At 42.2% G+C, this 15,663-nt stretch overlaps 1 protein-coding gene across 2 annotated transcripts; it reads right to left on the bottom strand.

Annotated features, from left to right (window-relative positions):
• Positions 1-597: 597 nt before the first annotated feature.
• On the bottom strand, positions 598-13,981 carry hm13 (histocompatibility (minor) 13). Of its 2 annotated transcripts, XM_063884052.1 has the most exons (12): positions 13,644-13,981; positions 11,792-11,827; positions 9,623-9,721; positions 9,007-9,089; positions 8,805-8,893; positions 8,347-8,432; positions 6,925-7,050; positions 6,583-6,640; positions 6,294-6,414; positions 6,094-6,196; positions 5,354-5,439; positions 598-3,226 (listed from the first exon to the last, which is right to left on the bottom strand). In XM_063884052.1, exons 1-12 carry the CDS (start codon positions 13,857-13,859, stop codon positions 3,157-3,159), a joined length of 1,173 nt encoding a protein of 390 aa, XP_063740122.1. In that variant the 5' UTR covers positions 13,860-13,981; the 3' UTR covers positions 598-3,156. The 2 variants fall into 2 exon arrangements, with proteins under 2 accessions (XP_063740122.1, XP_063740130.1); XM_063884060.1 differs by lacking the exon at positions 11,792-11,827.
• Positions 13,982-15,663: the final 1,682 nt, after the last annotated feature.

Here is a 15,663-nt window from a genome sequence, read left to right as displayed (position 1 = left end):
GCTAAAAGAAACAAAGAAGAGGTTAGAAATACATAGCATAGGTGTCATGTAATAAGATCAGACAGACCTCAGATAGTTAACTCAATATTAAAGTCAACTTTATTGTCAATCTTCTCTGTGAGATACAGACAGGGAGACCGAAATGCTGTTTAATCCCGAGGAATAAAAGTAAAAATATCTAAAAATACTTAGATAATCAAACATAGACATGTGTATACAAATTCCCACACTAAAAGGCATCACTTGCCACTGTTAATATCCAGGTCCAATGGGTGCAGGGGGGAGAGGTGGGAGGAAGGGGAGAGATTTCAGCATCCTGACAGCCTGGTGGAAAAAAAGCAGTTTTGTAGTCTGGTGGAGATAAACTCCAACTCAACCTTTTTGTAATTATTGTCTGTGTGATCTGCAACCAGTTTGAGGTGCCTTGAGAGGAATCCTCAGCTGAATTTTCCCAGTGTCCCTATTTCCAGAAGCCTGCCGCCTTATGAGATGTAACCTAGAGAAGTCACATCACAGAAATGTTTTCTTTGTGTGAAGTCCTGGTACATAATACACCTAAAAGAGCTGCATGCAAAAAAAAAACACACTGACTCAGAGTTATGCTTCTCTATATGGTGATCAAAACACCAAAACATTTATTGCAAATAAAATAGATACAGTCAGGGCCGTAAAATGACTTCCTGCACAAATGCAACCAGAGAGAGAAAGAGAAATAAAAACATTTCAGGTACATTGTATTTAAAATGATGAGGGGCTACTGAACGTCACGGAGCTGAATATGGGAATGATACTTCCATTTATTTTCATGTTTTACATCGAAGTACAAAAACTGTGCATCTTTCTCATAAAGCAACAACACCGATAACATTGAGAATAAGGACGTGAGGCCGAACGGTCCAATCAGAGAAGCTTTTCTCAAGCATCCACAGAGCTGCTCTACATTTTCCAAATGTAAGCAAGACTTAAAAATTACAATTCACCAAACATTTGTGAAGACTTCATGGTGTCGTACAGAGAAATGTTGTAATTTAGAAAAAAAAACCTCTAAATTAAATCAAAATTACTACAAAAAATGGAATTACATTTTAAATCTCAGTATTCTGACATAATTCAGAACTTCTATTGTGAAATTCTGACTTTAAAAAACTCAAAGCCACTGATAGAAAGTACATTTGAAGGTTTACGATGCATTGTGGGAAAGGATAGCATTTCTTTTTGAAACATACTAGATACTGATATTCAGGATCTCCTGGTCTGGCTGCTTTCATTTGGTACATTCTTTTTTTTTTCCAACCGTGTATTGTGAGTCACCCTACAAACATCTGACCTTAAGCAACAGATTTAGACATTTTTGGCATCTGAGAAATCAAATCACACAGCAAAGGGATGTTGTTGTTGAATTGCCTTTTTTCAGTCCAGCAATGTTCATCACATCCTACAAATGATTTTTAAAGACCTGTCAAATGTGCGATAGACAATTTAAAAAACTGATCTATTCAGTCGCTGTTTTATTGGCTTTCTTAAATAAGAAGTTAACAAAAAATAAGTTTGTTTTATTGTAGAAAACACGTGTTGATTAACTAATGGCATTAATCGTTTGGACCAACTGTCCGAAACCCCAGATCATTTAGTTTATCAAGACTGAGACATTAAAAAATACTCCTGTCTCCTCGGCTCATTCTTACAGCCTATTGGACGAGGAGACCGCAGGGCCCCGCCCCTCGCAACCTCTTTACCAATAAGATCTGAGAACGAGGACTGTTAATATTCAGCAGAGGAGGTTCACACTTCACCCTCCTCCTCCCTTTACTCCTCACAGGCCAGAACTTTAAGACTCAAAACAGATGTACAAAAGATTTGACTCGACTTTAGCTTAACCAGGCAGGTAAATCCTCACCTGTAGTAATAAAGGTAAACTCTGAAGAACTACTAAAAAAAAAAAGAGCGGAGAGTGAGTTGCAAAAAGAGAACAAGGTCAATCTCAAAGACTAGAGCCTGTAATGTTTGTTAAAAGCTACCAGCTGTTAAATTACTGAAGTTTTTATATGAATAAATAGAAATGAAAATGCATATTTGTGAGGTGTTTCAAAGATGTGTAATCCTACAGTGTTGGTTTAGATCTAAACATTAGATTCGATGACAAAAAAAAGAAGAATCTCCCGTGATAAAAGTGTAAAAAAGTAAAAAAATAACACTATCAAACAATGTCTGAATAAGACATACTGCTTGGAACGGTCACCGCAGGTTTAATTTGAAGCCATTTGAGCGCCACAGGCCGGACCGTAAGCAGGGTTTATTTCCTTACATGCAGCTGGTGCAGTCAGTGTAAAGGACAGGCGGATGTACAGTGAGCAGCTTACTGTTTACAAACTGGATTTTTCATCTTAAAATTCTGGCCTTTAAAAAAAACACAAAAAAAAAACAGATGTGAGAAAAAAGCAGAAGGCAGACTGAGCGGCGACCCGGCGCCAAATTAAACCAGAGAAGAAAACCAGAAACAAAGAACCACAGCGGGAAGACGGACAGGAAATCAGGAGTTTCACAAGTCACATCATGGAATATACAAGCCCAGGTACCTTATTCAAGAGGTTGACAATCGTGGTTCTTTGTTTGAGGCTTTGAAACAAAAGACAGAAGCACTTGTTTGACCGTGTGATCTCTCCACTCTTTCAAACAGTGAATGGTTACTGGTTTCCCAGTCCATCTGAGCCATTAAGCTGCAAACACACAAGTGGATCAGATGACGCTGCAGCTGCTGTCACATGCATATTATTAAACGTACACCTAAACACTCGGTGGGTGTGTGTGTGTATTTTTGGGGGGAAAAGCCGCAGAGGTTGTGTGTTTTCCCTGTGTGCGTGCAGCTGAGAGACAGACAGAGGAAACATGGCAGGCACCGAGTCTGAGCTGTCGTAACGGCACAACCTTTAATGACAAAGACCGCCGTCGTTGCACGACAGCAGCTGTTACCACGGAGACCAGACACGGACTACGCTGGCTACGCGAGAGCCCCCCCCCCTGGTGAGATCCCGCCTGGCGAAAAACAGGAAGCTGGAGAGGCGGGAGCGGGAGGGGCTTCGTTGAAATGTGGCGGCAGCAGGCTGGATGAGAAGTGTTTGACGAGGGCGGGGTGTGGGGGGGGGGCAGCGATGGATGCTATTGGTCCTTCTTCTCTGATTCGCCGTCTTCTTTAGCCTCTGTGTCTTCAGGAACGGTCTCCTCATAACTGTAGAGAGGACAGAGGTACACAGCTCAGAGTAAAATCACCAGGGTCTGTATCGTGTTCTACTCGCGCTAAAAAACAAAATCACGCTAAAAGGAAACACAGCGGCGGTTACTGGCTCGCATGTTTAGAGCAGCACAACCTATCAGAATTATGGAGAAAGCGCAAAATGCAAACCACAGTAAATGCAATAATTGGGAAAAGGCTAAATAGGTGAAAATAAATATATAAAACATTGTGAAGTTGCAGAAATAATACAAACATAATCCTTGTTAGGGTTATAAAGGAACAGGGTGATGGCCAAATTGATTTCCATTTTGTATGCATGTCTTACCAAAGTCAAAGAAATATATTAAATTCTCCTGAAATCTTTAAAAAATAATTCCTCTTTTCTCACTTTTGGTCTAAAACAATAAAAGTCCTCTCCCATAGATCTCAAGTCGTGCTAATGCTAAAGTCTGTCAAAATAATCTCAATCAGCTCTTCTCATGTTCCGCAAACTATGATACTAGAACATCCTGGCAAAGTAATCGGACTTCGAGTCTTGATTTTAAGAGTGTTTTCTTTAAGTAACGTTGTAGTGTTCAGAGGCAACACAATAGTACTCTCAACACTGAAGAATTAACTTCCCATTTCAAACATATAATGGACATGTTTGTGCCATTTGTTTACTTATCAACTGACCTATTGGGGATAAACTGGTTTATCTGTGAAATGTGAACTAAAACATCATAACTGTACAAACGTTTTGTCGGGGGTGAACAGGCAACAAGATTTGACTTAAAGTGTGACATTTAAACAATAACTGCAAAGCTAATACTGATATATTATCAAATAATGGAGAGACGGACGGACGGATGGCAGCGCTTGTTATAATCCTGATTACCTGCTCAGGTGAGACAGGAAGGGGAGGGGGGGAGTTAAAAGAGAAGGGGGCAGGGCCTCTACATGGAGTCGGGCTGTAACCGGCGACGACGAGGGGAGGAGCGTGTCACCATAGAGACAGCGTCCATGGAGCTAGCCAGGCTGGCGGGGGAGCCGCTGACAGTCGGGTAGGAGGTGAGGCGGGGGGAGGCAGGGAGGACCTCCTCTGAAGACTCAAAGCTATCCACGGGGGGGGGGGTGAGGGGGGTGGGGGGGAGGAGAGGAAAGAATGGATGGAAAAGAAAAGACACGGGGGAGAAAATAAGAATAAAAATATAGGGGGTGAAAATGAGAGACAAATATGGAGAAAGGAATATATAAAAGAAAGGTGGAAAGGGGAGGGAGGAGAGAAAGAAGAAAGAGAGAATGTAAGTTTTTTATCTTAAAGTTACTTCTACTATTTTTAATCTGAGAAACGTGAGGGATGGAAGATAAAGGAGAGAGAAGGGGAAATGAGGAGAGAGAGGGAGGTAACGGAGCAGAGAGATGGCGAGATAAGGAAGGAAGGAAGGAAGGGTAAGAAAAGGAGCCGAGGAGGAGAGGGAGTGGTGGAGGGACTAGGCGAGGATTTGGGAGATGAAATGACGATGCCTAGAGATGAGGGCTGTCTCTCAAAAGATGAAGACAAAGACCGACGGGTTCATGATCTGCTCTGGGAACATTTCAAGCTCTGAACCTTTCATAGGGAGGGATTCTGTATTTGGATAGAGAATTAAAGGTTCACAAATGTTTGTGCAGAAATGAGGATTCAAAAAGGTTTCACTCCAACCAGCTCTGAGATTTGAACACAGTCACAGACCCTTACAACCTGCAGTCAGTAGGGGCTTGGACTGGGAATCGTAGGGTCGCCGGTTCAAGTCCCCAAACAGACTTGAAATATGGAAAGTGGACTGCTACTTGGAGAGGTCCCAGTTCACCTCCTAGGCCCTGCTGTGACTCCTAGGCCCTGCTGTGTTGCCCTTGAGCAAGGCACCGGACACCTCCAATCCCCCCTCCCCATTGCTCACCGGGCGCTGCACAGTAGTTGCCCAGTGATCCTAGTACTAGGATGGGTTAAATGCAGAGGACACATTTCACTGTCGATTCAAATGTCTCTCATTCTCCACTCCTCTCGATTCAAATGTCTCCCGAACTGAATCTGTGACGCGGAGCTCAGTCAGATCATCACATGGCCCGCCTGGATGCGTGCTCGCCATGGACACTCACCTGAACAACTCGGTGAGTTCTCCTTTGACCAGCGCTACGATGACGGGGAAGCCGATGCAGGCCGGGACCAGGTACAGCAGAGCGGGCTGCGCACACACACACACACCACACACGGTCAGTCAGTCATAAAACAATGCAATACTTCTCATGCAGCGCTGTGTGTTGGGACAGGGTTTTGTGGCGTTGAATGTTGCTTTATAGTCAAATAGAAACTCACGGCTGACTAATTCGGTCAACAAGTAACAGTGTCAATAGATTCAACACAGTTCAATGTCTAAAGAGCAGAAACAAATATAGAGAGAGCACAAATGATCGAGCAGAATAAAAACCCCTCACATGTTATTGCTTTTTAAGCTCGTGATGAATTCTTGTTACACAGCTTTGTCAAATATGTCCATTACGTTTCTGCATAGCACACCGCTGCTATGACCATGGACTCTGGAGGAGATCATTCAATCCCTTTCAAGCACCATCACTGTTGTTGGACCCGTTATGGGTTTAGTTCTTCAGATGTGGAATAAGAAACATGAAGCTCTTTATAGCAGGGACTATTTGTTTGAAAGGGGGGAAATGTCTGTAAGGCATTTCTGGGATTACACATTGAAGAGCATCAGAATCCCAGCAAGTGGTTTAGATTAAAGTTTAAGATGCGTCTTTTTCTATGCAGTACATAATACATTCATCTGTACTTTTAAAAAATAAAATGTACACAGCATGACCTCTGACCCCTTCCCTCGTACCTGTGCGTGTTTGAAGGTGTGCATGACGAAGATGGTGAGGCCCAGTCCGAAGATGTAGGCCAAGAAACTGGAGTAGAAATACGTCTTGCTTTGCTTCTTTAGGCTGCAGGAAGAAAGAGACAGTTTGAATAAAAGAACAAGAACAAGAACAAAAAGAAGAAGGAAGAGGAAGAGGAGGAGGAGGAGGAGGCTGGTGTTACCTGACGTCGAAGCGCAGCAGCAGAGCAATGAAGATTCCTGGGATGACGATGTCCCCGAGACCCAGCATGGCAAAGTTACTGGCATCGAGTCCTCTCTCCAATAAATCCTGAGGAAACACCACTGGAAGACAAAGAGGAGCAGAACTTAAATCAAATAAAAACATCTTCTGAAATGTTTGGTGCGGCAGGAAGTGTCTCAGACCATGGTGATCACTGCGCGCTACAAATAAACACTGAGGTGCTGACGGAGATATCCGTGCAGGTATTCAGAACAACCTCTCATACTCACACTTGATTGGCGCTTCAAAGGACTTGGCAACTGTTACCATGACGTTGGTCCCAAACACCTGGGGACAAAGAAAGGAATACAATTTACTAACTTAAAGAGGTCCTGTTATGCCTTTTGGGGTTTTGCCTCTCCAGGAGTGTGTGATAAGAGGTGTGTGTGCATGTACATGGTTTGCAAAGACATTCAAAGCACAAGATACAAATCTGAGCTGAAAATGATCAGAACCGGAACCCGACCTTTGTGGCTAAACTTAAATGCTGTTATTTAGATGCTGAACTTTAGAGTGACATAAGAGTAGTGTTTCATTGTGAGTGAATGTGTGTGTGAGGAAGGTAATCTCACCCAGAAGACATCATAGACAAAGAGCCCCCCCAGCAGGATGCAGCCGGTGCTGACGTTGTTCAGGTGGAGCAGCTCCACTCCGTTCAGAGCGAACGCCAGGCCGAACAGGTTGTTGGCTATCCAGTGCTGCGACACACACACACACAAGTTAGATGCTGTTTGAGCTGTGACGATAATCTATTCTCTATTGCCAAGAAAGTGGATCGTATCACTCAGAATTAAGTTTGTATGCTCGAAATATTTGGAAAAAGATCCCAGAAAAATGCAACCCTTACATCTTCAAAGTCAAAGTCTTTACGTCTGCTTTACATAGGTTTCCAAAGCACTTTGAATTGCCCTGAAATATGCTATAAAAATACACTTGCACTGCCTGCTGTCCTAGCAACAGGGTCCAAAACCACTTTGAAAACTTCCGTCAAACTTTAGTTGTTTATAGTACCTTTTAAAGAAAGCAGGAGTTTTTCTAGAAAATACAGTATGAGGCGCTAACGTCACTTCTGGTCAAAATTAAGCCCCGCCCACTTTCCGGTGAAAATACTGCATTAGAAAATAATAGTTCCTTCATGTCTTAAAGCTGCTGAGTCATATACTGCACCTCCAACAACAAATAAATCCAGAGCTCGGGTTTCTTTACTTCCTCTCCAGAAAAAAGGAGAGTAAAAGAAAGGGTCAGAAATCTCAGTCTCAGTGTCAGCCTGCTGCCCGCCACTCGTCCCCCAGCAGACCCACCGGACATCCATCCCCTATTTATTCTCCGTAAGCTGTCTCTGCCGTCTGACCAGACATCTGACCCCATCTCCATATCTCTGGACTCATTATAAATGGTAAATGGACTCGTACTTATATAGCAGTCTCGTCGACCCCTCAAAGTGCTTTACATACCACATGTCGTTCACCCCCATTCATACAGAGCAGTACACTTTTTGCTCTAGGTTACTACCTTTCACACACATTCATACACCGTTGGCCATGCCATCGGGAGCAAATCGGGGTTAGGCATCTTGCCCAAGGATACATCGACATGTTGACTGTTAGGGCTGGGATCGAAGCCACAACCTTCTGGTTTAAAGACGACCGCACCACCTCGCAGCCACAGTCCGTAGTTATACCCTTTCTGACCAACAGAGATTTTGTTTTCTGGCATCACTTTAACTTTTTACGGGGGAAATCGGCATTTTGGTTTGAGGGCGCACGCTGACAGTAAGTTACCCGGTTTAGACAAACCCTGGTATTGTTACATACTACAATAGTTAAAACACTGCATGAACGCCAGACTAAAATCAAATACATATTTACTTTACATATTTACTGAGTATTATGAAATCCTGGCAGTATGACAGTGCGGCTCTTCAGGAGGACGTTAGTCACCAGCAGCTGCTGGTTTTTAATCTGTCATTTCCATATGAACTTTTGAAACGTTACCTTTTTGAACAGGTACCAGACTCCCACCACGCTGCTGATGACCAGGCATATCAGGTTCTTGGTGTCAAACTCATAGTTGACTATTTCTGTAGAGAGACGGAGACATATGGAGCTTGAGTCAGGTTTGAATAAAAAAAAAATGCATTTTTTGAAATAATTATTTTCCTTATTATGAAATAGATAATACGTCTAAACTATTTGTATCCAGCCACCAATATCCCTGTTTACATGCAGGAGTTTCCTATCACCATTTCCATCATGTCAATTGAAAAATTAGAAACAGCAAAACCGTGGAATCACACTTCCCTAAGAGTTTCTGGTTTTGGCGTTTGGGTTATTTAATCCCAGTGGAATCGAAGCACTCAAATCATTGAGACTACATTTCTGAAGTATCAGTAGAGGATGAAATGATGAATTAGTGCTCTTTAAACATCTTGTGTCTATTCAGCAGGTCTCACCTTCTTTGGTCTCTTCGGCGCCCTGAGTAAAGAGCAGCTGGTACTGTTTGTTTGAGAAAGAATCTGGAAAGATCCTGGACATCAGTGGGCTGAGACACACACACAGGAAGGAGTCAGAAATCATCGGAAAGTCAAGTTGAAACGACTTTCCGTGCTTGTTTTTAATCATTAATCACAACAGGGCATCTGTGTGTTGCTTTACCTCATGGTGTGAGACAGAGCCAGCACGCCCAGGCCAAAGAAGTAGACGGACAGCAGCAGGTTGATGTACTCTTGAGAAAATACCTGCGTCAGAACACATTCAACTGAGTGTGGAAGACGGTACTTTATTTGATTTGCATGCCTTTTGATCTCTTAATTGTTCTGTTATTAATCGTATGCATGTCAAGTATCGCTGTTTTTACTGTCTTAAGCGGGCTCTCCTTTTTCATGAGCACATGACTGATGAATTGTTTGACATTTTCAGTTTGATTTCAGATTAGAGTGGCTGGTATCGCTAACAAAAAGGTGGAATATTCTGAAGTATTGTTTTTGAAACAGTGTTTGGTTTGGTGTTTCAGCGGACAAAAAGTTGGAGAGTTGTTTTTTGATTTCATTCATTAAAATGCTGTCAGCCAATCAGAGCATTCGGTTCTCAGTATAAATAAATCAAATGTACTTAGGTAGTGAACTGGCTGTAGTTTTTAGTCGGATAAACACTGTTGTTTCTTTCATGTTGCAGCACTGCCGTCTGTTGCAGGAATCTGAGATAACTGATGCATATCTGAAACCGCCATGCGTGAAACCCCTGCAGGTGGGCTGAGGAAACCCTGTGTTACCTTAAAGAACAGGTAGAGCCCGAACAGAGTGCAGCTGGCGATGATGGGAAACCTTGCGGCGTCTCGACTGGTGATCGTTTCCGGCATGTCTGATGCATTCTGGGAGAGAGAGAGAGAAACAGAGATGAATAAAGAGTAAAGGGGTTAGCAAGAGAGGGCTGTTGTAGCACTCACTGTTAATGCAGGGGACAACTAGTTAAATCCAAACAACATTTACGGTAGTTAAACCAAGAAACACACAGTTAAATAGTGTTAAAGCAACAACACAAACCTAAATACACTTTCCACCAGCAGGTAAAGCTTAAGCAAACAAGTCTAATTGGTTTACTATGTGTAATATTCAATGTAAAACTAATAGGTAATGTTGTTCATTAAGTCTGTATTAAGTGTAATTCACATCCTTTCTTTTAATAACACTGTTATCACCAAGTTAAATCTGGCACCACATTGGCTTTGAAAGGGTCAAAGTTGAAGGATCATGACACAAACATGCACCCCCCTCTCCAATCGAACCCACAAACACATTCTGTATACAAACTAGAGGACCATAAAATACAAAGCATCCATTTTTTTCTACAACCACAACACAACTCAGAGGACTCACGTGTACAACCTCGAGCACCAGGACAAACACTGTGCTATAGGGCGGTACCCAATGTCAACCTTTTTACCTTCAAAGCTTCATTTATGGAAGTGTTATGTCCTCATTCAGCCTAAAAAACTAAAGCATTCCTTATTATGAAATTGTCAACTAGAAAAAAAGAGAATCATCAGATTAAAGAGGACATATTCTGCTCATCTTCAGGTTCATATCAGTGTGTAGTGTCTCTCCTGGGACATGTCTCCATGCTTTAATGTTCAAAAAGCTCTTTATTTTTCTCATACTGCCTGTGCTGCAGCACCTCTTTTCACCCTCTGTCTGAAACCAATCTGCTCTGATTGGTAAGCTGGCCGGCTCTGTTGTGATTGCCCAACCACTTAGAGATGTCCCGCCCCTTAGCCTATGATGTATGTGTTGGAGTTCTAGTCAATAAAAGCACGAGTGATGAAGCAGTCCAATGGAGGCACTTGAGGCAGAGGGGCAGTTTTAGAGAGAAACTCCCTCTGGAGGGAACACAGGGATTTTAGCCTTTGCAGACCATTGACATGCACTAAAACCTCTATAACAAACTACAGGAAATGGAAAACCCCAAAAAGCACAATAGGGCCTCTTTAAATATGTTTTTCTCTCTTAGGTAAGACACTGGCTGACGTCGCAGTAGTTCACACAATACATTTGAAAGAATTACGTGACTTCAACCGCTAGTTGAAACTGAAACATGTGAGAGGGTCTCCCGTGTGCTCAGGCTGTCCTGCTACACTCATCTACTGCTGCTGTTACCAAAGACACAAACAGACAGATCAGAGTCTGGCAGAAGAGTCACCTCCATCTATATTCTCCTCCACGTACTCCCCCGAGAGAGAAAGTGGGACAGAGGAAAGGGAGGGAAGGAAGGAAAGGAAGGAAGATTTACGAGGAGCAATGATGGGAAGCAAAAGAGGACAGAAGGAGAAAATGGATCTTTGTTGCTGCACTAAAAAAAAAAGGGCTCCATGTTGGGGATTCCTTCACTCAAATCACGGGGGAGCTCTGCATCTTGTGTGTGGATTGCTGCAGGGACGAAGTTTTTTTGTAGGCCGTACCATAAGGTTAGCATAGCACTTGTTCTCTCAACAAGCAGAGATGATCCGTAAAGGTAACATCAACGTGGCTTTGCAACAGAGCCGCCTTGAGTTTAGAGGTGGTGATGAGAAGTCATTTCGCATCACATGCTACTTGTTAGATTGCTTTTATCCAAAGCGACTTACATACACTCAAAACTATCCCCACAGGAGCAATCTGTGCTCCCCTGATCCGGAGATCGACTATATTTAAAAATCTAATGTAAAAATCCCATTGGGAGCCCTTGTGGTGCTTCCTTACGGGTCGGCCTACGATCACGTCATCGCTGCACCACTCTATTGTGAAAACAACAGATCCTAGTCACATAAACGCAGAAAGAAAACCTTCATTTTGGGCGTCGTGGTCTGCCGTTTGAGGGGGGCTCCTCACACACTGTTTAACAGCTCCAGTGTTGATGTGTTAGTGCCGTGTGTGTATTTGGTGCTCTCAGCGGCTCTCATACTCACTCTGAACCCAGAATCGTACTCATTTTCTCCGAGCTCCTACAGACAGACAGACAGGATGGATGGACAGACAGATGTGCACAGACAGACAGACAGGAAGAGAGAGAGGGATCAGATCGGCAACAAAGAGGAGGACTAGAAGCATGGCGCCAAGAATTCAAATCAACAGGAAACAAAAGTATCACTTAAATCGGTGAGGAACACAGTTTGAATTAATGTATTTTAATTCCTTATAGGGAGGTTTGCCAGGAAATAGAGACAAGGAGAATGAAGAGAGGAGGAGGAGGAGAAGAAGAAGAAGAAAGGAGTTCAGGAGCCGGATTCAAACCCAGTTACACCACACCTGGGATAAAACCTCAGAAAATAGGAGAACAAATGGGTTTTTCTGGTTTCTGCCTTTTCTCAAAATGTGTCTCTACATGTCACTGTGAGTATTACATCACGACCGATCCGTCAGACGCACAAAACCTACCCGTCATCTCACAGTGAAACCACCAGCAGCTGCAGAGAGGATGTGGGAGTTTTTTAACCTAAAGCTTACAGGCTAAACTGCGCATGTTCACAAAAGAAGAAGAGTGCAAATACATCTTGTACACGTCACACACACACACACACACACTTTCTAGCATGTCTTTAATTTACCGTATTTATCTGTATTTTATAAGTAACATTTGCAGTGGTGTAAAGTTACTACATTTACAAAAGTAATTTATTTAAGTACAATTTTGAGATACTAGTACTTTACTTGCGTATTTAGGTACTTCTACTCCATTACAGTTCAGAGGTAAAATGGGTACTGTTACTTCTAAGTAGAAGAGTGTAGGAGTACTCCCTTACAAGTAAAGTACACAACTATTCAGTAAAAGTAGTCATTGTCTGATTGGTCCATTTCAGAATAATATCTCTGATATGTTTTATAATGATTGATCATTAAAGTGTTCTCAGAGCTGGTAAAGGTGCAGCTAGTTTGAATGGCTTTGTATACTGCAGGGTAGCTGCTGGATTTACTGCAGGTGAACTACAGGTTGATTTAAGGGTTCATTATATTTACCATCATTATCAAAATATGTAAAGTAACTAATGGTACTAAATACATGTACTGGAGTAAAAGAACCATGTTTAAAGTGAAATACTCATGTAAAAGTACAAGAAGTACAGTATAACACTGAACAACAAATAAGCACCAGGTTGAAATAATAACCACTTAAATGGTAACAGCTGTGGCGATAGTTCTACATTATTTCTGCTATTTTGTTTTAAAATGAATCCCTGTCTTCAGGTTTTATTTAGCTGAAGCCTTTGCTTTTATCAAGGTTTAGCTTTATTTCAACCTGTGGATACATGTGTGTTGTGTTTGGGGCCTGGTGGTGTTAATTTTACTTTATTTTAAGGCAGTGTGAATTCCTCGAACTAAACACTGATAGAAGCCGAGGTTACAGCCCAATAAAGCCCAGAAGTTGTGATTAATTGGTGTACAGAAATGGCAGAATTAAGGTAGAACTGACGTGGCAGCTGTTAGCATTTTTAACGGTTATTATTTCAACCTGTTGATTGTGTTTGTTGTGTTTCAGGCCTTGTGGTGTTCATTTTACTTTACAGCTGTATTGTTAATTCTACCTTATTTTTGCTGTTTTTGTATACAAATTAACCCCCGTTTTGAAGGTTCATTTCGCTGTCACCTCGGCTTTTATCAACGTCCAGTTCAAGGAACACTATTTAAAGAGGTTTGGAAAAAAGCCGTTAGCCAGCCGTTAGCTTTTCACCACCCAACCGGTGGAGGCTAACGGCTGACTGAAGAGAAACCGGGTTAAAATACAGAGATCCTCGATCCTCCGCTGCTGCTGGAAGACGTTACCTTGGATTTGGAGCAAGTGACCGACCGCAGGGCTCCGAAGTAGATGGGCAGCAGAGCCATGAACACCAGGCTGCCGTACGCCAGCGCGGTGCCCTCCGCACTGGCCACGAATTTAGCCGTCGCATTGAGCGCCTCCTCGGTCCCGTTGGAGTCCGTGTTGTTCAGGGCCTCCAGGACGGCAGCGGCGACTTCTGGGATCTGTTCCGTCTCAGACATGGTTCAAACGCAGGCCGTGTGCTGTAGCTGAGACACGGGTGGAAGAGATGGAAGAGCCGCTGTGTGTTTCTCATTCATCCAAAACACTGACGCTGCGGTAAGGTAAGGCCACGTTTCCTAAAACACTGAGCAGAGAGGAGGCGGACCGTGAGAAGAGGTCTCACTCTGCGCGGTTTCCGTTAACCATAACGACACATTTTGTGAAATGTATATTCTTCATTTTCGAGTTTTAACGGCGGTTTGCATCAGCTTGTATGCCAGGTGGAAGAAGTACTCGGAACTTGTCAGAGGTGGGAAGTAAACACTGTACATTTACATCTCTGTACTTAAGTACAACTTGAGATACATGGACTTGAGTTGAGTATATCCATTTATCTTACCTTTACTGACTTTGCACATTTGGATTAATGATAGGACAGCTAAACAACACTTAAATCAGACGTCAGTTTCACCTGTATACTCAAGTAATATAACCTCTTCTTCCTCTGGCTTTTAGTTCCTTTGCACATTTGGATTAATGATGTGAAATAATTTCGTTACAACACTGCATTATGTAATGACAATAAATCTAAATATAAACACTTCAATCTGAAAGCGTTTTTTTTAGGTAAAGAAAAAAATGTCTTACAATTCTAAGCCTTTCACAGTGAAAGAAAATAAGATGTTTTTAAAAACATATTTTACAATGTACGTTGTACTTTGCTCCACTTGTAAATATAGCAATAGCTTGCCATTATTTGCTGAAATTGACAGCAGACCAATGGTCCCAATGTAAAAAACATTGTATTATAATAATATATACTTAAGGAAAGGTAAATAAAAGAAGGTTTCAAGTCGGAGTTCCTGCTGAGAAACTGGAAATGTTTTTGGGGCACAAAATAGTTATTTATTGGGCAGAAATTGTCATATAAACACCTTATTTCAAAACCTAAATGCAGATTCTTTGATTATGCATCTCCCATTTTCCACATCCCAGTCCTGATTCTGAATGGATGCCGTGTAGTTTTTTTTATCTTACGTACACTAAAACCATGAGCTCGATCAGAGCCAAGTGTATGACCATCTGTGCCTGTACACAGGAAGCTGTATGTTCAGCTTAAATGTGACACATCCTCACCAAATTAGACGATCTCTACATCAAGGAAGTAGCGTTTCTTCCTCGTTGGTGGAATAAATTGTGCTGAGACCTCGAGCAGCTGCCAGGTAAAAAAAAAAACCAAACAGCAGTTACATGATGTCCTACATCCCAAATCCCGATTGTATTCAGTTACAAAGAAGAGACATACAATGAAATGAAACTGAAAAATCTGATAATTACTTAAGAAAAGCGTTATCTTTAAAATGTCTATGGTGTTTGTCTAAAAATATATATAAAGCAAGTTACTTAAATAGCTTGTGGTACCTTTTACAACTTACACAACCTGTTGATTGAAATAACGGTTGATGTTGATAAAAATGTTGGTACTGGGTCGTTGATTTAACTCAAACATATTTGTGCGCCGATTTACATTTGCGTCTCTATGCCAATGTAAGTCAAAGGGGGAGACGTACTTTTGGTACACAATGACGTCACGGACTGACACGGACGCTAGTATCGCAGTTTGGCCACTAATATCATTTGCGTCAACAACCGGCGCTCTTCCTTTCAACGCCCTGGATGAGGGCAGAAAAACCACACTATGGTTTTGTTTACACGACAACGTTCGCGGGTGAAAACGACAACACACATGTCAGATTGTTTCCATCCGTCGGACCTTCAAGTTGCCCTAGCAGCTCTAAATAAACATCCAAGAGTCTTTTCAGC

This window comes from Eleginops maclovinus, chromosome 1, assembly GCF_036324505.1.
Source record: "Eleginops maclovinus isolate JMC-PN-2008 ecotype Puerto Natales chromosome 1, JC_Emac_rtc_rv5, whole genome shotgun sequence".
Taxonomy (NCBI): Eukaryota; Metazoa; Chordata; class Actinopteri; order Perciformes; family Eleginopidae; genus Eleginops; species Eleginops maclovinus.
Note: the sequence above shows the minus strand (reverse complement) of the source record. Positions and strands in the feature narration are given on the sequence as shown.